At 48.6% G+C, this 25,838-nt stretch overlaps 1 protein-coding gene across 11 annotated transcripts in view; it reads right to left on the reverse strand.

Moving 5' to 3' along the window:
• Positions 1 to 25,838, reverse strand: part of BLTP1 (bridge-like lipid transfer protein family member 1) — a 2,946,455-nt gene that overhangs the window by 263,901 nt on the left and 2,656,716 nt on the right. For all 11 annotated transcript variants that reach the window (XM_069631149.1, XM_069631145.1, XM_069631146.1 and 8 more), the window contains one exon: positions 12,413 to 12,608. In XM_069631149.1, the coding sequence (XP_069487250.1) occupies positions 12,413 to 12,608 (196 nt within the window). The remainder of the gene's footprint in view (positions 1 to 12,412; positions 12,609 to 25,838) is intronic.

The raw sequence follows: 25,838 nt of genomic DNA on the forward strand, positions 1-25,838 counted from the left end.
CTGGAAGGTTTCGAAGTGGCATTTAACCCAGCCATAAAGCAGGGAAAGTGCAGACCGATGGCTGGCCTTCTCTTGGCTGTAAGGAAAGCGTCTAGTCTTCGGATTCTGAATTCATGTAATCCTTCTCCCTTTATTCAGGTCTCCACCATTAGTGCCCAACAGAACGGAAATAACAAGGAAACATCTGGCCAACGATGATCTGCTTTTTATCGATCAAGTTACAGCATTGATCGATGATTTACTAACAAAGGAGCAGCCAATGGACCTAATTGTGTGTGGAGACCTAAATATTGCCTGTACTTCAAACACAGATAGAACTGTTGACAAGAGCAGGAAGGTACACAAACACGAAGAAGTAGCGTCTCAGTGGTGTCTGGAAATAGACCTCTGAGGTTTATCAATGCTCAACTGCCACACGGTTGGCGACATTCCGGCATGCCCTACATGGAGACGACTCGATCAACAATCTGTACTTGACTACATATTTGTATCCGAAAACATCCACAAGCGGACTAGAAAAATGGAAGTCGCTAAAATGAAGCACAGCGACCACGATATGGTTCAATTTACATTTGATTACTCTACCTCGCGTGCTAAGGCATGTTGGCCATTTGCGGTAAGCACTGGGTCTGGCAGGATTAGACTAAACCTCTTAGACACGGAAGTAGTTGCCATCACACACAACTTCCAATATTCTTCGGAGTCCCTTGAATACCAGGATCTCCTGTGCAACTTTGAAGAACGGAAATACAACACGAAACATAATGAGTTTTGACCAAAACACAAATTTGATATGTCTATTCTGCGACGGAAAAGAGCCATGCGTCAAGAACTAAAGACCCTAAAAGGTCTAAGTAGTATCTCCATGAAAGAGCATTAAACAGGGTGAAAAAAAGGGTGATTAAACAAAGTTATCGGAACTGGCTCAAATCACATTCAGCTACTATGCTGCAAAACGACTCAGAAGACATGTTACAGAAAATGTCTGGCAAAAAGTCGGCCGACTACTGGAGACTGATAAACAACAGCATGGCTTCCCAACATGCACTACAGGCCAATGCAGTCTCGGAAGCAAAGTGCGCCGAATTCTACTCAAATTTATATGCTAAAGATACACCTGTTATAGTCTGGGAACCCATGGTGTTAAATGAATGGGACTTGGTGTTCGAGTGACTCGACATACTTCACGTAATTAAAAACGTGCGTGACTCTAGAGCTCCCAGGCCGGACGGCCTAACAAACTTTATGCTCAAGAAAAACCCAGAACTATGGACAGACGTCTGCCTAACCTTGTTTGAGAGAGTCATCAAGAACTGCTCAACCCCAAAGTCTTGGAAAAGCGCTGTGGTGGTACCCATCTTCAAAAAAGGGGACCGAACCAACCCACAAAACTACAGGCCCATAGCGCTACTCGACATATTGGGGAAAATCTACGCCAGCCTCCTGCAGCAAAAACTGCTGAAATGAGCTACAGAATCCAATCATGTAGACCCTAGACAAGCAGGCTTCGTAAAAGGAGTAGGACGTGGTCTAAACTTGCTATTGTTAAATCTCTTAAAGATGGAAGCAATGAAGTCAAACTCAAAGATCTATCTGGCCCTGACAGACCTGTCTCAAGCGTTTGATAGCATTAACAGGGAGATGGAACTGTCCTCCCAGTTTAGTGGACGCAATCCGCGATCTACACACGAACACTTCCATTAAGATCCGCTTGGATGAGAAAGGTACGTTGTCTGCTGACATTTGTACATATAAGGGCGTGAAACAAGGCTGCCCACAATTATTTTTAATCTCTTTATATCGGATATAAAGCAAGCATTCAACGGTGTAGTCACGTTTCCTCCAAAACTCCACGGGTCGCCTATCGACTAATTGGTTTACTCAGACGACCTCATTCTGATAGACTTGACCCCTGTTGGGCTCCAGCGAAAACTGAATTGTCTTGACTCCTATACAGTAGCCAATGGACTCCATATAAACAAACAAAACAGTGAAATCTTAATTTTTGAGAAACTACAAGGAGTTAGGGGCCGAAAACAGAAGTTTTGCTGGCGGCTTGCAAATGAGGGTCTACAAATTGTAAAGAACTCTATCTAAATAGGCATGAAGATTAGCGCCAGCAGAACTGACGCACCGTGGTCTGATGCTGCGAAGAGCAAGTGCCGGCACTTGGCATTCCAAGCCCAATTAATCAACAAAAAATTTGGAAAATTCTCGTTAAAACCAACTATTATGTTTTTAGAGCAAAAAGTGGTACCTGCTCTAATCTATGGTGGGGAAAATGCATTTGGCTGCGCAAATGCTTTGTGGAACTCACTAGAAAACATCTTTTGGACTTGAGTATTGCAGTTTCCAAAGAGCACCTCAACGTCATGCCTACGTTATGAGCTGGGGCTCATCTCAATCAAAGCAAGAGTTACCTGGAACCTACTGAGCTTGTTCAGAAAAACGATGGTCAAAACTCCGGCGCCCCAATTCCAAATGTTGCATAAGCCAGACAACGCCACGGTCCACACTATATTATTTGAATGGAATCTACTTTGCCAGGCTCTATTGAAGGAGTACGACATCAGTCTCCTAACGTTACTAGAGAATCCAGATCTTGCAAAAACAAAAATTTGGAGATCTGACTGGATAAACACTTGTGACTCAAGAATAAAACTAAAACTGAAGCACGAGGTACCGGGAGAAGCAAAAGCATATGGACAACGTCATACTTATTTAACATGTTTATCAGATCAGTACTCAAGAGCACTGTACATGCGCTTTAGAATGAATCAGTTTCCAACAAAAGAGCGTCTGGCTACTTGGGCGAAGTTTGCTAACATTGACCCGGTGCGCAGATTTTGCAACAAGAACAACGAGACCCTCAAACATCTAGTAATGGCATGTTCGGCTTTTGAGCAACAAAGAGAGACACATTTTGGACAAATGATCAACGACCACCAATCCATGAGTACAGAAGACTGGTGGAAAGCACTCTTTGAGGGGCATAACAGAGCAGTCTTATTTGCTCTAATAAGCCTTCTGCGAACAATAAAAAGCAGTCTGGATACTAAGAAAGAAAAACTGGGAGCATGTAAACCCGAGATTCTTGCTGGAGGAGGCACATGAGTCAGCATGTCTAGGGACAAATGACCATGTTTCCGACTGCTAACGAAAAATGGAGGGATGAAGATATCTGTATTGTGTCTTTCTTTTTAAAGGTTTGAACAAGCCAATAAAAAAAAAATACAAAAATAAAGAGCCATTTTGGGTTTTCAGCAAGTTATGCTTCCTCTTTCACTTCACTCCATGTTAAATGTTGCAGAGAACACTGGCACCTTCCTGCAGTGAGTACTCTGTTCCACCCCACCTGAAATGTGTGTGGCAGGGTGGTGCAGTCCTTTTCTGGTTGTTGCAAAAACGCAGTTTAGAGATCTTGGTACGCACAGGAGTCAGCGCGGCCATTTTGCTGTTTCTTGCACCACTGCAGCAAAGTGATGTAGCATAGCACAGCTGAGTGGGTCAAAATATCGCACAAAACGTACTCAATCCCAATCACTAGGATAGGCATAGGAAGGGATCCTAGACCAAGCTTCCACCGACCAAAGTCACAAAAGAGAGGTTCAGGGACAGGGGGAAAAGGGATAGATATGTTAGCTTATCCACCTTCGTCTCTTCACAGACCACTGCTGAGGTTCTGGATGCCGTTGCAGAGACAATCTTCTCTGACTGGTCCGGTTGAGGAAGGCCCAGGGTTTACAACTGCGCAGGTCACTTTCGGACGAGGAATTTAGTTTCGTCAGTCGCAATGCTTAGGAATCGGTTCCAGACACCCTCAAGCTGAACACCCAAATGAAGAAAAGAAAATGTCTGCTTAGCAGGCGACCTCAGGATACCTCTTCGAGGCAATGAAGACAGATTGCAACTGGAGTCAACACGGTCAGGCCGTGACATGGCATCTTCCAGGGACAAACAAAGGAGCAGGTCCTGCGCATCTTGCATTGATGAAAGAAAGAAGGCTGAAAATAAAGCAGGTGTCTTGTTGTAAAAGTTGAAGATCCTCCAAATTCCATGGATGCACTCAGAAAGCAGCGAGGTAGCTGAGGAGGGATCTGGCCAGTTCACTGGTTGGTCCAGGGACACCTCAGAACGCTCAGAAGATACAGATGCTCAAGCAGGGGTTGTGACTGGTTGTTCATGCCAGTCCAGGGGTAGAAGCACCAACAAGGACCTTCTTGAGATCAGGCAGAGGAGCAAGGCTTAACCAGAACTTCACTGGAGTTGGTGCTGGTCCGTTGCAGGAGTCTTGCTTGGGTTGTCAGAGGGCTGATCATCTTGGTAGGCATCTGGTCTCCCACAATGATATGTCGAATGGGTGCAGGAGCCCTCCTTTTACACACGATTGTGCTCGAGCTCACCCAAGCCCACCAATGGTAAGGATCTGCACCATTCAAATTGGCAGTGGCTTTCCAAACCTGGAAAGCCATTGGCCACATCCTCTGCACAGTAACAGACATTCAGGCACCTGGGTGTGTACTGGGACCAGACAATTGCAGCCCCCACATCCAGGCCTCACACAAACTGCCCCTTTGCCGTAAAAACAGCAGCTTTCCCTGGAAAGGGCTTTCCATACATGTCATTTCCAGGCAGGAAGAAGGGCAAAGAACAATATGGCCAATGGACGAGCAAAAACCTTGTGGCACAGCCCTCTTAGGGTGCCAGCCACCTTTAGTAGCCATTTGTAGTAAATGCAAAAGTGCACGAGTAAAATGTTACAGAAATGGTAGAACAATAACTGCTGCAACAGCAAATCCTAGGCACATTGGAAAAGTAACAAAAAAGCCATAAAGGGGGGGGCGTGGCCTGGAGCGCCACTGATGAGGCTGCTCCGCTAATGGCCTCCGTAAGGACCCGCGGCCTCATCTGAAATTTAACCGGCCCCGGCGTCGCCGCTGCTGTCCCTCTGGCGGGAGAAGCTGGCGGAACCACTTGTGCACCCACCGCTCCAATTTTGAAAGCGAACGCGGCGGGAACACTGAAAACGCGGCGGAAGAACTTGACGCGGGTGCCTCACCGTGCCGAACCAAGATGGCGGCCGCGACTCAGGCCTCTCGCCTCCGCCGGCGCCCAGTGACGAGACACCCATAGGACCTCCTGCTCCCGCCCTCCGCCCCGATCCTGAGCCTCGCCATCGGAGATCTCTGGAGAGACGGCCGCTCTGGTCCCCGGGGCCCTTCCACCTGAGGCCGCAGCGCGGGTTCGGGTGCTCCTCCCACCCGCCCCCCCTCCACCGGAGCGGAGTACGGGGCTGGCGCCACCACCATCTCGACCCCCCTGCGAAGCCACTCCGTCCGGCTGACTCTCCGGCCCTCCAGACCTGATAAACAGACCTCAGAGAGAGGCCCCCGGAGCTCCCCGACGCTCGCCAGTGCGGCGGACCGGCTCGCTGGAGAGACGACCAAGCCCCCGGAGCCCTCCGGCTACTGGACCAGCTGTGGGGGCGGGGGCCCTTGTTCCGCCCCCCCAACCTCCTTCACTGGCAACGATCAACCCGAGTGGGAGAGTCGGCGGCTCCTTCCTGGCCCCCAGGTCTCTGCATCGGCCCGCAGCCCAGCACCCCGGAAGCGATATCGGAGGCCTGAGCGGGTGAGTGTCCATCGCCCCCCACAATCCCCCCGGCGCTGAATCCGGAGCCCCCTTCCAGCTTCCTGGGGCGCCCCTGCCCACCAGATACCTCACCGGCTGGGGAGAGTGGTCATGTTAGGCGCAACAGCTTTCCCCAACCTCCTTCTGAAGACACCCCCACGTCTCCAGCCGCCATAATATCCTGGGGCGCTCCTGCCCACTTCACCCACCAGGCCCATCACCCTGGATAGCTTCAGCCCCCTGGCAGGGTGGACATCTACCTCAAGCTGAATCGACCCCTCCTCTACATCCAAGAGTGGCAAGGCCCAGATATAACCACTACAACTCTGACAACAAATACGGCGGGCGGATTTCTCGCCTTCTACAGCAGATTCATCCGAAACCAATCATCCCCCCCAAAGCGCTCCCCCCAGGGGCTCCCAGCCAGAAGAGGATCCCCAGAGCCCCAGCCCTGGCAAAATGTCGAGACTCACCAAACCAGCCAAAACCGCGGACATTTCCACCATGCTTCTAGTAACAGACAAGACAAGAAAACCGGACACCTCACTTAAACTTACCCCGCAAAAGCCCCCAGAAGAACAGGGTAACCTCGCCACCAGAGATGACTTAATGGCCTTCATGAGGGACATCAAAGCCGAAATTCGGTCCTGCATGACCGAGTTCACTACACGGCTAGAACAAATGGACCAACGACTCACGGAAAATGAACAGAGAATAGGAGAGGTCGAAGACTTGACCCAGAACCACGATGCAGCAATAATAGAAATGCGACGCGAGATCCGAGCGCTTCAGTCCAGTAATGAGATCCTTGCATCCAAGCAAGAGGACTTAGAAAACAGGGCCCGACGGAACAATCTGCGCATCCGTGGGGTCCCAACAACGATCCAAGATAAAGAGCTCCTGGAGTACATAGGCAACTTCTTCCAGGCTCTCCTCCCGCTCATGGACAAAACCCAACTCGTCCTGGACCGAACCCACAGACTACGCCCGAGACGAGGAGTAGACTCAGACGGCCCTCCGGATGTGATTACTAGAGTACACTTCTACGCTACCAAAGAAGCCATCTCGGCAATAAGCCGCTCTAAGGATGAACTGTCATTCATGAGCACCCCCCTGCAGATATACCAAGATCTCTCCCCGATCACCATACAGAAAAGGAGAGCTCTCAAGCCCTTGACCCTATTCCTCCAGAACCAGCAGATTCGCTACCGTTGGCTCTTCCCCGCTACGTTACAATTCTCGTACCAAGGGACTCTACGCAAAATTAGCCACCTGGAGGACGCGAAATCGATTTTGCACCCGAACTCTCCAGAGGCCTCAACCACCCCCAGTCCACTCCTCCCGCCAGAGGAACCAGATCAGTCACCTCAAAGACAGCAACAACCCTGGTCTAAGGCGCAGAGACGCCGAAAGATGAAGTAATTCAGAGGTTTGCGGCCATGGTACTAAGACCGACGCCGAAGCCAAAACGAAGCATAGCAATGCCGCGGGCCCCGAACGGCCCAGCCCCCCTCTCCAAGGCGTATGTCACCTACCCACCCTTGGAGCCGAGCCGATCTGTATGGTTCGACCCTCGACCCGTTGGCGAGGGAAACTGTTTGGGCCACGTTGGCCGTGATGGTGGCTGCGCAGAAGATCCCAGCCCCCCGCACAGTCGGGAGTTTTCCCACCCGTTTAAGTTTGCCCACCCGTTGGTGGACCCACTCAGATAAAATGTTGCCCTCCCGTTGGAGGACGCAGAAAACCCGGCTGCAGGAGGACCTAGCTAACTCGGAATCTCGAAATGAAGACTGAATACCCCCAGCCCACCCACGAGGAACAGTGTCCCACCCCACAAGGCACCCAGGAGGCCCCCCCGCCGATCCAGAAACTAAGGTTCCTAACGCTGAACGTTAGAGGCCTCAACGCCCCACAGAAGAGGAAAATGATCCTACAACGCATCCAGAATGACAGGGCCTCCGTGGTCTTCCTGCAGGAGACACACCTGATCCCAGCGGACTTCGCAAGGCTCAGAGATCGGCAATTCCCAACGCAGTTTCTAGCTTCGAATGGAGCGAAGAAAGGTGGCACAGCTATTTTAATCGCCAAAGATTTGAAGCCTCAAATCCTAGACTCTAAACGGGACCCAGATGGCCGCTTCGTGGCGGTGAAATGCCGAATTCTCGGCCAACTATACACGCTGATCTCAGTATATGCGCCAAATCAAGAACAAGAGGCATTCTACTCGACCCTGGAAAACACCCTTCTTCCGTTTGTGGAGGGTCAGACCATCATCGGGGGAGATTTCAACGGAGTCCCCAACCCACTAGTAGATAGATCACACCCCCCTGCCCGCGGAGACTTTGGCTTGGCGATCGCTCTGCTTAAACTGTTCCGAACCTTCGAAGTGGTGGATGCCTGGAGGATCCTCCATCCAGAGGAACGAGACTACTCATGCTACTCCTATGTGCACAGGACTTATTCACGTATAGACCTCTTGCTGACATCCCCGCAGATCCTGTCGTACACGGACGATGTCCTCATAGGCCCCAGAATCCATTCAGATCACGCTCCCATAATACTGACGCTAAGAGCCTATAACCCAGACCCGCCCCCAAGACGCAGATGGTCGCTTTATGACCCGATCCTAAATAACATGGCGACGAGAGACGTAGTAGCTAAAGCCATCAAACAGTACTTCGAAGTCAATAAAAACGAAGATACCTCCCCAGCGACGACATGGGACGCGATGAAGGCCGTAGTGCGAGGGGTGCTGATCTCTCGGGGAGCGGCCTACCATAAGCAAAAGCAACAGACCCGCCGCATCCTAGAAGACAAGGTCCTTGAGGCAGAGACGGCATGTAAAGCTAGAAACTGGTCCCCGAGAACCTACCGAGTCTTGCAGACGGCACGGAGGAAACTAGAGGCTCATTACACGGAGGACACAGCCCAGTTGCTAACCAAGACGAAGCAGAGCTACTACGCCAGGGGAAACAAAGCAAATAAATTCCTGGTGGAAAAACTCGCAATTATCAAGAGAAGGAACACTATACTAAGCCTCCGGGACCCTCAGGGTGCAGCCCAATTCGCAGATCGGGATAAGCTGAGAATTGCAGAAGCTCACGTAACCGAAACTATGTCAGCTACCCAAAAACCCCAGGAAGAGCAGCAGTCCTACCTGAGGGAAGCCGCCCTGCCTAAACTCTCAACTACGAGTAGGGAAGAGTTGGAGGCCCCGATCACCAGCGAGGAGATCGACGAAGCCGTTAAAAGCTTAAGAACTAGAGCCCCGGGCCCAGATGGTTTCACGTCCCGATTCTACAAACTCTTCCGGCCTCAACTACTAGCCCCAATGACGACCCTCTTTAACTCCTTTGCCACCTCTGGATCAACAACCCCATCAATGAAAGAGTCAATAACAGTATTAGCGCTGAAACCAGGAAAAGACCCCAGCGATATAGCGTCATACCGACCCATCTCCTTACTAAGCCTGGATGCGAATATCTACTCGAAGGTCTTGGCAAACCGATTAGCGAGGCTTCTTCCGGACATCATAGACCCAGACCAGACGGGATTTATCTTAAACAGAGCCACCACAGATAATACGCGCAGAGTCCTCGACCTGATCGAGATAGCCAGACAAGACTCGAAGAAACTCGCCCTGCTAGCCTTAGACGCGACCAAGGCTTTCGACAAAGTGGACTGGTCGTTCCTCCGCCTTACCCTGGCGTCGTTCGGCGTTGGGCCCACCTTCTTGAAGCTCACCCTAGCGAACTACCAATCCCTGACCACCCTGCTGCGAGTGAACGGCCTCCTGACTAACCCGATCTCCCTAACATGCGGCACCAGACAGGGCTGCCCCCTCTCCCCCTTACTGTTCGCTATGGTGATGGAATCGTTTGCCCAGCGGATTCGCCTTAACCCCAGAATCAAAGGCCTCCAAGTAGGCTCTACCCAGCACAAGATAGCGCTCTACGCTGACGACGTGATGCTATCCATCACAGACACCTCGCAATCCTTAAGAGCCGCCCTAGCGGAAATCCACAGATTTGGGAAGGTGTCCGGATTTGCCATTAACTTGAGGAAATCGACAGCTCTGGGGATAGGATTAAATCAGAGAGATAAGGCATCCTTCAGTGCCCAGTGCACGGTTCCGCTAAATGACACATCCATCCCCTACCTCGGAGTGCAGATCCCCGCCAACCCGGGAGACATCTATCGGATAAACTTCCCGCCCCTGATGAAAACTTTGGAAAAAGACCTAGACTCTTGGCACAAGCAGGAAATATCCCTAATAGGTCGCATCACAGCCTGCAAAATGAATCTGTTGCCACGATTCCTATATGCCTGCTCAGCTCTCCCCATCATAGTCCCTCGTCCCCAACTACAGAGACTTCAAAGGAAGATATTCGGATTCATATGGAGGAGGAAGAAGGCCCGCATTCCACGGAAGACAATGCTATGTGCTCCGGATCAGGGAGACCTAGGGGTCCCTGACCTCCAAAAATACCAGATGGCGGCGCAGATAGCGCATACCAGGGCCTGGACTATAACGTCAGGACGCCCCAAATGGATGGACATAGAGCAATCCCGAGTACCCCTCCCATTGCGCTTTCTTATACACCTGCCAACCGCGCTGCGCCGGACATGGCCAGCCATACTATCCTCAACCAAGCAAACACTGAAGGCATGGGATTGGGCCCGCAAATCCAGAGGTATCCCGAGAGCTCTGGGCCCCTCAGCCCCGTTCTTCCACAATCCGGCGTTCTCTCCGGGAGCTCACCCCTCAAACTTCAAGAACTGGATCACCGGAGGCCTCTCCTCCCTAAGCCAACTATTTGAGGGGACACAGCCACTGACATTCGCCCAATGCAAAAGTACGTTCAACCTAGCAGAGTCAGACAGGTTCGCATATTGCCAAATCAGACACTGGTGCACTCACCCCCAGACGCGAGAGGCGGCCACCAGGACCCTATATGCCTTGGAATTAACAGTAGCGGACCCTCCCTCCCGAGGGCGGATCTCGACGCTGCATCGACTATTCCAGGAGAACCTCCTGTCCAATAGAGCGACATACATGGCGCAGTGGGAAAAGGACCTAGGGCACCCAATCCAGGATCAAGACTGGACCGATATCTGGGCCCGCACACACTCATCGTCCTTCTGCATCACCAACCGAGAATGTGCATATAAACTGCTCATGAGATGGTATTTCCCGCCGCTACAACTACACCACTTCAACCAGTCGCAGGACCCACAGTGTTGGCGTCGGTGCGGCTCGCCAGGCTCCTACTTACACATGTGGTGGTCATGCCCGGTGGTGAAGGTCTTCTGGTCCCAATGTATAGCTACCATCACAGACATAACCCAAATCTCACTGCCACTGGAACCGGAGCCGCTACTGCTGGGGACCCCGATCCCAGACACATACCCGAAAGCGGGCGCATCCGCGGCCCTCATCACGCAATTACTCCTAGCCGCCAAAATCACAATAGCTCGGACATGGAAGACCCCGGAGGGCCCCCTAACGGTGCTATGGTGGTTGAAAATCTGGGACATCTTCATCGCTGAGAAAGTGATGGCAGCAAACAGAGGCCGCCTCCATCGTTTCACGAACATTTGGTCGCCGGTGATAGACTATGACTTACGCTTCCCGGCCCTGACATACAAACCGTGCCTGGTGCAACAGGCCCAGCAGGCGGCAGACAGAGAACAGTCTCAGCTGATAGAGGAGCAGACCCCAGAGGATAGCCAAACCCAGGATTTGAGGACGTAAGTCGGGAGAAGGAGGAGGAAGGCGAATCGAGACAGGAGGAGCCGGGAGCGAATGAGCCCGAGACTAAGATGGGGGGTTGGGTATTGGGGTATTAATAAGTGTATAATAATGCTGAGATAAAGTGTTAATCTGACATGCTAATGCATTCTCCTGTATGCCTACCGAAAAATAAACAAGTTAAAAAAAAAAAAAGCCATAAAGAAAAAGTTACGAGGGTACCAAGTATCCCATCTGCACTACTCTTGGGGTGAGGTGTGCAATTGTACAATTATACAAGAAACTTACAAAGAGAGACATATGGCCTTCATTATGAATGTGCTGGCCCGGTAACAACGGCAGGAAAAATGCTGGAAATACCGGATCCAGCAATTTTACAGGACCAGCACACTCCGAGTTTGCCAGTAGGGGCAGTGAACTATCGGCCGGCCTGACCTGCCAGGAGTTCTGGCCACTACCGGCAAAGAAATGCCCCTATCACAGGCACCGTTAGAACCTGTGCGGTGATTGCAGCATACCCATTCCATGGAGTCCTATTGGACTTGCCTTAGTGCAGTTGCCAGCACCCGTAATATCCTGGTAACATCGGATATCGGGCATTGGTAATGGTTTGCCGGTAACCCGCCGGTTGTATAGGTGGTTTACCGGAAACTGAGAATGACCCTCATAGTCTCTCATTACTGATAGTCCTATGGAGTAATCAGTTTCCCCATACGAATGAGCAAACAGACAAGGAAAGGAAAGCAGAAGGCTTACTTACCTCCAAAATGTCAGGAAAGGGTTCAAAACTAAAATAAAAGGTGTCCCACAGACGTCTGTGAGAGGAAAGTGTCAAAAAGAAAATCTTTCCTAACAACCAATAAAATATTTACACAAAGAAAAAGTGCAAACTGAAGAGCAGCAGTTTGCAGTTCCCTACAATACACATGCAGTGAAAACAAAGAGCTAGTTAGGAAATCTGCAACAATAAACAGTTAAGTAGAAAAACATCTAACATGACATACAATCTTCATATGTAACAGCCCTTACCTGGCATTCCAGATTTAAGTGATGTCTTTGATCCATTTTGCAAATTAATATTACTCAGCGGTGGAGATTCCGAAGGATAGGTGCCTAATGCTTCCAGTTCAGTTCGGTTAGAAGAAAATACCAGATCTAGAGATGGCAGCTTGAGCATACATTCTACTCTTGACACTGGTAAACAGCTGAACTTGATCTGGGACGGCTAAGAAAGAAGAGAGCCCGCATAAGAGTAGAAAATGTATATATTTTGGAGGCAATACAGCAGCAACCTTTCCAGTAATGATAGCTACCTTTGATTATTGAGCTATTAACAAAGCCACCCCTGGATAATGAATTCAGCAGGAGGATGGCCCTTTCATTACCTACTGGCAGAGCTACTATGATAGCCAAGAACCTGAAATATGCGATTTGGATAGTTCAACGAATCCTTGGATAGGGGGAACCTTTCCCATGAGGCCAGGGCGGTGCGGCCACAGTCCAATAATCCCCCTAGGGAGGTGCACCGGGAGAGGATCACATGATATGATAAGTCATTTATAACGCCCCTGTACACAAGTGTTTCTAGTCACGACAAGACAAGGGAGGGAAGACGCAGGGAGGACAAAACAAAATCTTCCTAGGGTATCAGGTAATAATGTCCCCATACATAATGTCGCTGGGAAAAGCCATTGGGGATATTATATATGGTGACATTATGTAAGGGGACGGGTGTCGAAAAAATAATAATAATTTGCGGGGGTGTCCCGTGCATGTTCAATGTAATAATGTTTCAGCAAAAAACTGCAACTTTTTTGTCAGGAGAAATTTTTGCAGGGACATTATTACATGTAGCCCTAACTAGACCTTGTGTCATTCAGATCGTGCAAGGGGGAGGGAGGGAGAGGGGAAGTGCCGGGGGAAGTGCAGCAATGCTCGAGGCAGCAATGCTCTGAGAAAGTGCAGCCAGGGCAACGAGGCCCTGGGTAAGTGCAAGGAGGCAGGGGACTGTAGGGTTACAGAAAGAGCCCCTAAGTGTGCTGGAGGCCCCGGGGCAGTGCAGGGGCTACTGGTCAAGGGGAGCATGGTACCCGTGAGACTCTGGGGTTAGCCAGTCAGCGCAGCATACAGGATGGTCAGCAGTGGAAAGAGAGAGAGAAAGCAGAAGCAATGAGGAAGGTCTTGAGCTGCTTCCAAAACTTCAGGTGGTCCGGAACAAGTTTGAGAGGGTCAGGGAGGCCATTGCAGAGGGAAGCACCAGAAGGGGAAAGAGATCTACCCCCTACTCTCTGCCAGGAGAAGCGTCGGACCCTCAGAGAGTTGGAGGTGACTGAATGAAGGGCTCGAGAAAGAAGGCGTTTAGGAAGAGAGAGTTGTATGTAGTATGGGTCCCGGCCCCAGAAAGACTTGTGGACGATGCAGAGAGATACAGTCCCTGGGCTTGAGGGCAAGAATAAGTTTCACTGTCCTGTTTTGGATTAGTTGCAAAGGGCGGAGAGTAGAGTAATGCAGATTGAGAAAGAGGCTGCTGCAGTAATCCAGCCTAAAGAGAACCAGTGCTCTTTATACCGTGAGCTTCTGGTAGAAAGTGAGGAAAGGAAGAATACCACTGAGGAGGTGCAGCTGGTAGTGGGCCTTCTTGGCAACATGCATGATGTGAGGAGAGAAGGAGAGAGTGGAGTCGAAGATGACACCAAGGTTTTTAGCCTCACACGAAGGCGCCGGAATAGGGCCCAATGAGGAGTGTGAGAGGGAAAGCGGGAGCATGGGTCCCACTGAGAAGGATCTCAGTCTTACTGGCATTAAGGCAGAGATTGTTGGAAGCGCACCACTCCCGAATTGCGGATAGGCAGTCAGGAATGAGCGAGAGAGTGGAGAGGAGGCTGAGGGTAGCCGGACAGCTGAGTGTCATCCGCTTAACACTGAAAGTTAGAGAAGAAGGTAGAGATAAGGTGGGCCAAAGGGACCAAGTAAACATTGAAGAGTCAGGGCGAGAGGTTACAGCCCTGTAGAAGACCACATGTGGAGAGAGGTGGTGGGGAGCTAAAACCCCTATTGGATGAGGGATGACATTCTGGGGAGAACACAGTATACCTCTACTCCTTCACAACATTGCTCACCCTCTTACCCTTTATCCAGGACCCTATAGTCCCCTACACTTTCATGTACCTGTGTAAGGTAAACACTTCCATCGCCTTAACAAGTACTGAGACGAGGAACAGTAGGGGCTAACCATGTATATTCCACTATGAGACTGTGATGAAGAAGAACACTTATGAACACCTATGAACCAGGGGAGAATGATCATGGAGTACTGAGATGAGGGAGAGACCAGTTGACTCACTGGGAGTCCTCAAGATCAGTACTGGGACGAGGAAGAAGTGCAACACAGCTGAGTGGTCAATGCTGCATTCAAAATAGAAGAGAGAAAACAGGAAGTAGAGAGAAGTCCTCCCTGGAGGAACCAAGAGTCACAGACCAGCAGAGAAGGCAGGAGCTTTTTGGGGCGCCGAGAACGGGAAGAGAGAGAGAGAGAGTCCGAGGCCAGTCCAGGATATAAGGACCACATGGGCAGCAGGCGTGCTACAGCTCTGTGCCTCCAAGTCCTTGGAAGCACGTAGAGGAGAAAGCACGCTTTCAGGAAGCAGAAAAAGGTTGCAGAGCCGCCACAGTTTAAGGAAGACTCCAGCATACCACCAGAGCTCTGTGATAAAGCCCAGTTACCTGGGAGAAGTTGACACCTGAACAGAGTATAAACAGGTACGCTGGTAGTCAGAAGGGTGATAGAGGTCCAGGAAGACTGCAGTGTGGGAGAAGAAGAAAGAAGAGAGTTGGGGACCCTAGAGTCATGGGAGAGTCCACGGAGTGGACATATGCTTGGCATGACAGTGAACCAAGCCAACAAAGGGAGAATTGGAAGTTATGAGTGCGAGTCTGGGACCCGCACCCATATGAAAATATGATCTTCACAACTCTTCCTAGTCACAGTACCTGGGAAAAAAAGGGAACCAGGTGGGCTGTGGAAAAGGAGGAGAAATAAGGACACAGGGGTCAGAGACCCAAACAAAGGAGAGGAAAGAATCATCATGTATGGAGCTTAATAGTCACAGTGGTACGGTCTAACAGGGGAGTATACCAGGTCTACCCAAGTTGGGCCAAACAGATGGCTTTCTGATAAAGCTTGAGAAAGGCCAGGGGAAGGGAAACATTGCCCCTGGTGCTGAAGACTTTGTTTTGCATCATTGTGAGAGTCTGAAAAAGGTCAGGGGAAGGGAGACGTTTCTCCTAGCACTGAGTACCTTGTTTTGCCTCATTGTGAGAGTCTGAAAAAGTACAAGGGAAGGGAGGCATTTCTCCTAGCACTGAGAAACTTGTTTTGCATCATTGTGAAAGAAGCCAAGAGAAGGGAAGAATTCTCTTGGCCTGTTGTATGCAACCCGAAAGAAACCAAGGGGAAGGGAGTCATTCTCCTGGGATTGAAACATTGTGCCATTTGAGATTAACTTTTGATTTCTTCATTAACATACAAAGACACTGGACACTTGGAACTTCATATTTGTGAAGAACATTTTGCCACTGATTGGAAGGAGATGATTCCCTTGCACCTTAGTTTAAGTTGTTAATGTTAGGGTCAGAAACAGGCTTTTTGGGCACAACAGTAGACTGCTTTTTATTTGACATCCTGAAACGCCCATTAGATTTCTTTGAGGCAGGGAAACCCCTCTTAGTATTAGGGACAGCGAGGCATTTTTCAAGCCCTCAATGTTCTTTATTGAAAGTCTATAACCAAAAACATGTCACCACCGTACACGAGCCTTACTTCTGCACCTTTACACTAGGCTCAGCCTTTTTTTGGGTTACAGGTGAATGCTTTAACATTTGATAAAACACATTTGAGATCTTTCATCATTTGTAATTGGCTCAAACAATTAACAATTCACTAAAATGCAAAAGTTGTAAATCTTTTGTATGTTTTTTCCACAGTAAATATAACAAGTAATCCATCCTATAATTGACACTTGTGTGCTTCTTAGGTTTAAAAATAATTTTTGATCACAGTCAAACTCTCTAACTGTCCAGGAATCAAAGAAATCTATAAAAACAAATTACTTGCCTATGTTATTGTTCTGTTCTTTCTGCTAAATGTGTTCCCCTCCCACAGATTTCTTGTCTTAGAAATAGCCTACAGATGCAAGCTTGGATTTGGACAGCATTTCATCATTGGCATCTAGGAATCTGGATGAGATATCATGGAATATATATATATTATATATATAATAGGAAATATTAGGTGAAACTGGGATCATGGGGTGTAGCCGGCTCCATATATATATATATATATATATATAGAGCCGGCTACACCCCATGATCCCAGTTTCACCTAATATTTCCTGCACTTATGAGGCTGTGGAGCACCAGAAATGCCACAGGTTATAATCTATTTGTAAGCAGGGGGAGGGAGGGAGGTAGCGGGCCAATCTGTGGGAGGAAGGACTAATCCATCCGAAAGAATAAACTGAAGGTAAGAAATGTGTTGTCCTATTGAATGTCATCGTCCCACAGAATTAATGTCTTAGAAATACTCCCAAAACAGCAAAGGACCTGAAGATGGTGGAGAGGAGCCATCACCTACTCCAGACAATTCTGGAGTACCGTATGGCTAAAGCGGGCATCCTGACCGGATGCTGAATTCAGACAGAAGTGCTTGGCCAATGTGTGTAGAAAAGACCATGAAGTCCCCTGACAGATGTCCACAACAGGAGGACCCTCCTGTGAAGCTGAGGTAGCCGCCAAACCTCTGGTCGAATAAGCCAGACACCCACAGGCATTTACTTGATGGCCAGATCCTAGAATGCAGAAATGCAGAGGACAAGACATATGTACAGGTTATGTTTGGCAACAGTCCTGCCTGCTTTAGCACCAGCAAAGCCAGCAAAGAGCTGGTTGTCCTTTCTGATGTTCCTTTGTCTCCGACAGCCCTGCTGTGGCACAGGTGACCAAACATGTCCTCCATTTAAGATGGAGCAGGCAGACGGAAGAAGCCCAAAAGATCGCTCTTCAGAGAAAGTTGCAAGTCAGACGCATCTTTCAATAGGAGGGACGTCTCACTCTCAAAGTCACCTGTTCCTTGGATAACATCAAGTAAGGAGGCTTGCCAGAAAGAGCCTGTAGCTCACGCACCAATCACGCAGAACCTATGGTAATCAGGAAAATCAACTTAACAGTGAGCAGCCTTAAAGAGCAGGAATGGAAATGCTCAAATGGAGCTGCAATTAGAAAAGAAAGAACAGGGTTCAAATCACATGGTCAGGTTAGTTCTCTCACAACAATTGCATACAATTGAGGGATAGAAAAAGAGTCCTGTATAGAAGTGCTTTTAGAGACAGAAATGACCGTCAAGTACCCTTTAACAGTAACAATCTTAAGGCCCCCACTACCTACCGAAAGCAGAAAATCCAGAACAGAAGAGGTTGGACACGTCAAATGATCCAGACCCTTCCCATGGCACCATTCAGAGAATGTATGCAACATACAGACAAAGATCGACTTGATGGCAGGCCTCTAGGATCTTGTCCGACCGGTCGCACTTCTTGTAACTCAATCAATCAGCAACCAAGCATGATGAGAGAGGCTGCTCGGGATCAGATAAAGGATCCTGCTTTCCGACCGGGAGGCGCCAGGAAAAAAGATGGACATACTCAATGTTTTTGGTACCATGTCCTCCAAGCCCAGCCCGGAAATTTCAAGGACAGGATCACCCTGAAACTTCCCAGTTTCCACTGAACCAGTAGGATGACAAGAATTGGAGGGAACTCAGAGAAGATTGGCGTTCCACTCTACAACTAATTCGGCCCCCAGATCCTCCTTTGGGGAACATTCCCTGGAGCAGAAGAACTCACACTTCTGGTTGACGGTGGAAGCTAAGACTTACACCAAAGGGATCCTGCAAGAGGCCAAGAAATTCCCTACAAAATTCCCAACAAAATTCCCATTCATGGGATACAGAAAAAATCCTCTTGAGGTGCCCATAACCAGATTCTCCTTCCTCAGCCAAAAGGGCTGCTGACAGGTAAACATAATTTTCCAGAGCCCAGCACCACCGTCACATTGCCTCCATGCACAGATGCAGATACCCTACACTTCACCTCTAGTTGATGTAATGCATGGCCACAGTGCGTAGTGCAGGCCACAGGTGAGCAGTACATAAGAGCCCACTCAGCTTGTGCACATAAAATACTTAAGTAAATTACTGCAAAGCAGATGCAACAAGCAAAAAAGGACTACAATTTTGTAAGTCAGTTCGTAGTGAAAGGAGACGCATCTCCCATACCTGAGGTCCAAAAGAATGGCCCAGAGAAGTGCTGACCCGGACGCCACTGCCCTGGGCCAGCTCTGGATATCACTATGGTAAGCAAGACTTTTCGACCAATGCAAACCCGATGGGGAGGTGGTGGTTCAAGAGATATAAGTGATCCCAGGCCTCTCGACAATTAGGCAGATTCTCAGGTGACTGTTATCGCTGGGGAGGTATTGCGTCGTCGTCGTCATCATCATCATCATGATGATGCAGGGTCTTTGATGCGCTGGCTCAAGGGTGTTCTTGTGCAGACCTCAGACAATTGGGGCAGAGGGACACCCAGATTCGATCCCACATTGAAGTAGAGACCCTCACGGATGACTTCACAGATGCATGTCTTGCATTGAGTCGTGTAGGGAGAGGTGGCCCTCTGTGATTCGGGGGCAAGACTTCCGTCCTCCAGCAGGCTTGTTTACTGGTGGAAGGCAGCACAGTGAATTTTCAGCATCCCCATCCCAGCAGACCCTCTGGGATTCGCACAATGAATTCCAGCTGTTTGGCCAGATGGAAGGCCTTCCAACCATGTACAGCTGGATCCGATCCTTCCAGAGCAAATGCAAAGATGCATGTTGACTGAAAACAGGCACTGTACCGCGAGTAGGATGGGTTGATCCCACCAGTCACAAGGAGGAAGGTACCTTGCAGAGGTCTTTTCTTTCGTGTTCATAAGAAGGTCAAGGATCACGATGCAGTGGCATTGGCTGAGCCAATGCTGGTTTCTGCAGCAGTCCTCTGTCGTCCATCAGTCTTCTTCTTTAGATCCTCTCAGCCCTAGTGTTCAACTTGGTTTCCAGTTTTAGCTCATCTCTTTACATCCAGAATCTGGTTCAGGGGTGATCCCATACCTCCAATAAAGACACTTGCAACATTTAAACTTGGAGGTAGCTGTTCAAAAGTTGACAACGAGCATCCCAGAATCTTCTCTGCAACATCCAAGCTCCTGGAGGAATGTGGATTCAGGGCAGAGACCCCCCTGAGCCCTTCCTGCCAGCTCACACACAAAGTAAAGTCAGTGCAGGCTTCTTGAAAGAAGCCCGCCAAAAGTTAGGGTTCCCAGATGAAAAAAACTAGGACAGGGCAACTAACATAAAAGTAGAACTACTTCTTGAAAGTGGGTGTCAAGGCACTACACTTACGTAGTGGTTGGAGGAGAAGGGTGTTTGTGTTACTGTTCAAATAAACACATATTATAATTCATTTATCACAAAGTAACACTACCTTTAGTTGTAAAATGAAGTATTTCTTCTGTGTGAGATTGTGCATTCCTGCCTGCCAGCTATGAAGACCTGCGACCATAAACCGGGACCACAGCAGTTTCTAATGGAAAAATAATCTTGTGGGTGACAGAACACCAAATTCCGGGACAGTTCCGCCAAAACCCGGACGTCAGGTCACCCTAGCCAAAGTGAATGAAGAAAGGAGACCTGGCAAGGTAGACAAACAGCCAGAAAAGGACAGGCCATGTTGGACAGTATTTAAAACATGCAGAGAGGCCATTTTGAATATATGGAACTCTTAGGTGCTTTATTGTGGCTAAAACGGCAGTGTGTGATAATCAAACCACAAAAAGGGTAAAAAGTTAACGACTGCCATCAGCTTGTTCAGAGGATGCCTGGAAAGTAGCAAAATGCTATTTAGTACAACGAAAAGGGAACACAAAGTGCCTACACAGCACTCCATGTAGGACGGACTGTTCTATAAAGGTAAAAACGCACATCATAAAAAGAAGATGGCTACTCTTGCACTGGAAGACCTATGGACTACCCAGAAAACCCAAAATTACATTGCAAAAGAGACCCTACAACCCCCAGGCACCATACCACAAAATGTGCGGTGATGTCATACGAAAAAAGCATGGATGCCAAAAAAAACAGAGGTATTCCCTCACTGGAACCTTAAAATAAGGGTCTAGTGTTTCTTTTTCTTTTAAACATGTTTTTATTAAGTTTTAGTACAGTGCATCAAGATCATTACATTCAAAAGAAAGCAAAACTTCAATTAGAACTTTAGTAATTAGCCCCCCCCCCCCAGACCGAGCAAGTCTCTATCCATGCATGCATGTCTTCTCTATGAGGATATTTCCACTTTCACTTAAGTAAGTCCAGTATCCTTATGTATGTGGGCACCATTGTTCTTTATAGGTGTGTGCAGATAGTCCAATACTATTCCCCAATTGTCTCTGAATGTCCCGTGTTCCCTTTGAATATTGTAGGTTAGTAGTTCCATAGTCAAATGTGACCAGACCCTTCGCGTCCAATCCATTACCTGTGGAGGGGATTTCCGTTTCCAGTTATGCGCAATTTCCAACCATGCTCCTATCAGTAGGCCCATACAGTTTCTTTTCTGAGTGTTGCTTAGCGTTTTATCCCCGGGATCCCAAAGGCCCCCTGGCCATATTTCTTCTCCCAGGTGTTCCGTCCCCGGGAACATTCCGTGCATTTGACTTTTGACCTCTCCCCAGTAAGGGCATATCTTTGGGCACTCCCACCATATGTGTCGCCAGTCCCCCTTTCCTCCACATTCCCTCCAGCACTTGTTTGGGGAGTTAGCATACATCGAGTTCAACATCTCCGAAGTATAATGCCATTGCAGCATAATCTTCACCCACATTTCTCTTATTTGGATGGCTCTCGTCAGTTTTGGGATCAGGCTCCATATGTATACCCAGCGTTCCTTGGGGAGGGTGTAATCTAGTGTTTTCTCCCATTTCTTCATGTATTGCCATGTGGTTGGTTCCTTTTGTGCGTTTAGAAACATGTAAGTGTTGGAAACAAATATGCGAGTACCCGTTTGAGTCATTATATAGCTCTCAAAGGGGGTCAGCTCCCTATACATAGCTTCCTTCATGCATGGGGTGCTTAACCAGTGGTGTAGCTGCTCATAACTATATTGATCTTTCTTTTGCGGTTAAGTTTAATAGAGCTCTGCAGTCCTCGAAAGACCTTATCTGTTGGTCGTGTTGCATATCTCCTACCATCTTGCACCCCACTTCTTTCCATTCACTGAAAGTCCCTTTTTCCAATCCCGGGGGGAATTCTGGATTGTCAAACAAGGGCATGAACGGGGCGGGGTCCTTGGTCAGGGTTTCATGTTTCATAGCGGAGTCCCATACCCTCAGTGTTGTCTTCAATATTTCATTAATGTGAGCGTTGTCATGTCTGAATCTTTTGCTGATCCATAACAGGTGTCTGGTAGATGTTGTTGCCACTGCCCTATCTTTCCGTAGACTACTCAAAACCACGCTGTTCAACTAACCCCGCCTCACCTGTATTCTCACCACTGTGTGTATGGAAATAACAGCAAATGTATGAAAATATCCTTATATGCAAATCTGTGTATCTGTATATTCACCATGTATGCCTGTAACAAGTAAGACTTATTTAGCGCCACGATGCCCCCGGGCAGATGTACGCTCTATAAATCCAAATAAATAAATAAATCTTGTCTCTCCCAAATTTTCTCCCCCCGCTCGGGGATCCATTCCCTCAGTACCCAGAGCTGGGCCGCATCGTAGTATTTCTTGAATTGTGCCATAGCGCATCCCCCACCCCTTCTATGTGCTGTCAGGACCGCATTAGAGATTCTAGGGGATTTGTCCCGGCAGACATATTTTGAGACCGCTTTCCTGAGAGCCTTGAAGAAAGCCTGACGGGGTCCTATCGGGAGGGCCTGAAATAGGTACATTGGTTTGGGGAGTATTGTCATTTTCACAGCAGTGATTCTGCCCCACCAAGAGATCGCTAACGGGTTCCATTTTTGCAAATCGTTTTTGACCTTCTCTAGAATTTGAGGGTAGTTGTGGGCATATAGTTCCTCTACCTGCGCAGTAGAGTAATTCCCAGGTATCTAATGCCTGAAGTCGCTATCTTCAATTGTTATTCTGCAGCCTTTGCTCTGATTTCTCCGCTATCCCCTGCGAGGACCAGCATCTCCGATTTCTGTCTGTTTATTTTTAACCCTGATACCTCTCCAAATCTTTTTTCCATTATGTATGGGAGGGATTTCTCTGGCTCTCCTAAGGCCATTAGCATGTCATCAGCATATGCCACCGCTTTGTGATCCTGCCCCGCCATCGCTATACCTTTGACCTCCGTGAGTTCCCTAATTTTGGCCAATAGTGGTTCCAAGTATATGGCGTATAGAAGGGGGGAAGCGGGCCCCCTTGCTTCGTCCCTCTTTCTAGGTAAACCTTATCCAACAGCTCCCCGTTTAGCGCAATCCTTATGGACGGGGAGTTGTAGTTAGCCCTGACCATGTCCATATAGGCCTTGCCCATTCCCATTTTCTGCAGTACCTGGAATAGGTAAGACCATTCTACTCTATCGAACGCTTTTTCAGCGTCTAGGGCTACTAAAGCAGCTGGGGTTTGTTTAATGCCTATCTTTTCGACCAAATGGATGACCCTTCGGATATTATCATGAGTCTGGCGATTTGGAATAAAACCTGATTGGTCTTGGTGGATTAACCTAGGCAGAATAGGGGCCAGTCTTGTTGCTAATATCTTCGTATACAGTTTCGCATCCAGATTAATTAAGGCTATAGGGCGGTAAGGGGGAGTTGTCCATCTTTCCCTTTCTTGTGAAACACTAGTACTTTAGCCTCTCTCATTGTTTGGGTCACATTTCCCTTTTCCCCAAATGTGTTAAACAGTGATGAAAAAATCGGGGCCAGGATGCCTTTTGTATGTTTTATAAAATATGGCGGTATACCCGTCCGGGCCCGGGGCTTTATATTCCGGGAAGGACTGTATTGCTGCGTGTACTTCCTCTACTGTAATGTCCATTTCTAAGGCTCGTTTATCTTGTTCTGTCAATGTTGGGAGTTGGACCCCGGCTAAAAAGGCTTCTTGTAGTTCCGTGTTCGGGTGATCTGTGGAGTACAATTTTTGGTAAAATCTTCTCATTATCTGACCTATTTCTGCGGTTTGGGTTTTAAGTCGGCCTGCTTCATCTTTGAGGGCTTTTATTGTCCGAGTTTGCTGTCTACCTCTCAGTTGTCTCGCCAGAAGTTTATCGGCTTTGTTCGCCTTGACGAAATTCCAATGTTTTGTGTATAATAATGCCTTTTCTGCTTTTTTCGTTCTGAGAGTTTCCAACTGCCCCTGGACATGTCTTAACGCGTGCATTAGTTATCTGGTGGGCGTTTGAATCAGTTCTGCCTGAATCTCCTCGACTTTTCCCTCCAATTCCTTTTCCCATTGGTGGTGTGTTTTCTCTTTCTGTGCTTTGAGTGCTATTATATGTCCTCTTGTAACCGCCTTTAGGGCATCCCATAGAGTATCCCTATTTGTATCTGGGAGGTCATTATGAGCTAGGAATTCTTAGATGTGTTCTCTTAGCGTCTGGCTCATTACCGGGTCCCTTATGATATCTTCCGGTAAGCGCCATTTCCATAGCCGGTGTTGGTGTGTCCAATTTATGTCTGCCCAAAGGGGGGCATAGTCCGAAAGAGTGATTGGTTCGATCTCTATCTGTTTTATTTTTCCCAAGAGCCCCACTGAGACCCATATGTAATCTATTCTCGAGGCCGTGTTATTACGTGCAAGTAGTATGTGTAGCTTTTCTGATGAGGGTTACCATTGCACCAGGCATCTGCTAGCCTTAAACATGTAAATGTTTGCTTTAGGTGTTTGGATGGGACACCTTGGTCTTGTTGTCTGGGTCCGGATATATCTACGGTTGGATCCCACGCCAAGTTAAAGTCCCCCCCCCCAGTATAATGTCCCCAGAGGCTAGCCATTCTATTTTGTCCAGGAAATCTCTCAGGAAGCCGTCCTCCCCTGAATTGGGAGCATATAATGTGGCCAGAGTTAGGGGCCTACCCTCTATTGTTAGTGTCACAATTAGGGATTCTCCCCTGTTTGTCTCTCCAGGGCGTCCCTATCTGCGCATGTAAGGAGTCTTTGGCCGCTATAAGCACTCCTGCTTTTTTGTCTTGTGCGTTTGCCTGATATATTTGGTTGAACCCTCTGAAGCGCAGCTTCTGCTTGTCTTTATCTCTAATATGTGTCTCTTGGAGCATTACTATATCGAATGCCCCCTGCCTGATGGTGTGTTCAACTTTTGTACGCTTGACGGGGTAGTTTAGGCCCCTCACATTTTGAGTCAGGATGTTTATCCCCATCGCTTCTTATGGATTAGATGGCTGCCCTCAGGTTCTTTCCTCCCTTTTTTTAATTTCAGAGTAGAGCTCGGTCGACCCCCAGCCCCCCCTTTCCCTCACCAAGTTTCGCGCAATCCCCAACTGGCGCATACCCCTCCCCCCACATGCCCTGAGGATGGCATGATACTCTAGTATCGCTCAGGCGTACCGCCTTGTGCTTCACGCCCTCCAAAACTCTCAGGATTAACTTAGACGGGGCTCCTAAACCCTTCCGCATGACTTCAGTGACTGCCGGGACTTACCCTCCCCCCCTCCCGTCACCTGTTGTTTGGACTCTCAAGTTTCTGGTGGTTCTGTCGAGTCTCCTTGTACACTGCTTCTTGCGTTCTCCTGCTTTCCCTACGGGCCACAGACATTATTTCTTTCTGCTAGGGCGTCTCCCCCTTCTATTTATCGTTTTCCATTCTCCCCGGCTCTGTCTCGCGAGGGAGGCTATGCCGCTTGCTTGCAGGGAGTCCTCGTCCTGGTCCTGTAGGTTTAACAGTATCAGACCTTCTTCTCTGGTGGTTATTCTTTTCTGCGAACCCTCCCAAGTGAACAGTAGACCAAAAGGGAATGTCCACTTGTATTATCTTATTTGGCGCGAAGCGAGTTCTTTAGTTATTTGGGCCATGTCTCGTCTTTTCTGCAGCGTAGTTAATGCTATATCCTGATACAATTGAACTTCCTCCCCATTCATTCGGATATGATCCATAACTCTGGCCTTTCTTAGGATCTGTTCCTTTTGCGTGTATCTCGTGAGGGCCACCAACACGTCTCTCGGGCGGTCTCCTTGGGACCTCGGTCTCCTCGGGCCCACCCTATGTATGCGGTCAATCGGCACTTCTTCCTCTCCTTGGTCCAGGATATCTTTAAATACTTGCTGCACCGCCATTTTGAGGTCTTTATCCTCCACCGTCTCTGCCATGTTTTTAATCCTGATATTTGACCTCCAAG

This window comes from Ambystoma mexicanum, chromosome 6q, assembly GCF_040938575.1.
Source record: "Ambystoma mexicanum isolate Mex_15411 chromosome 6q, UKY_AmexF1_1, whole genome shotgun sequence".
NCBI lineage: Eukaryota > Metazoa > Chordata > Amphibia > Caudata > Ambystomatidae > Ambystoma > Ambystoma mexicanum.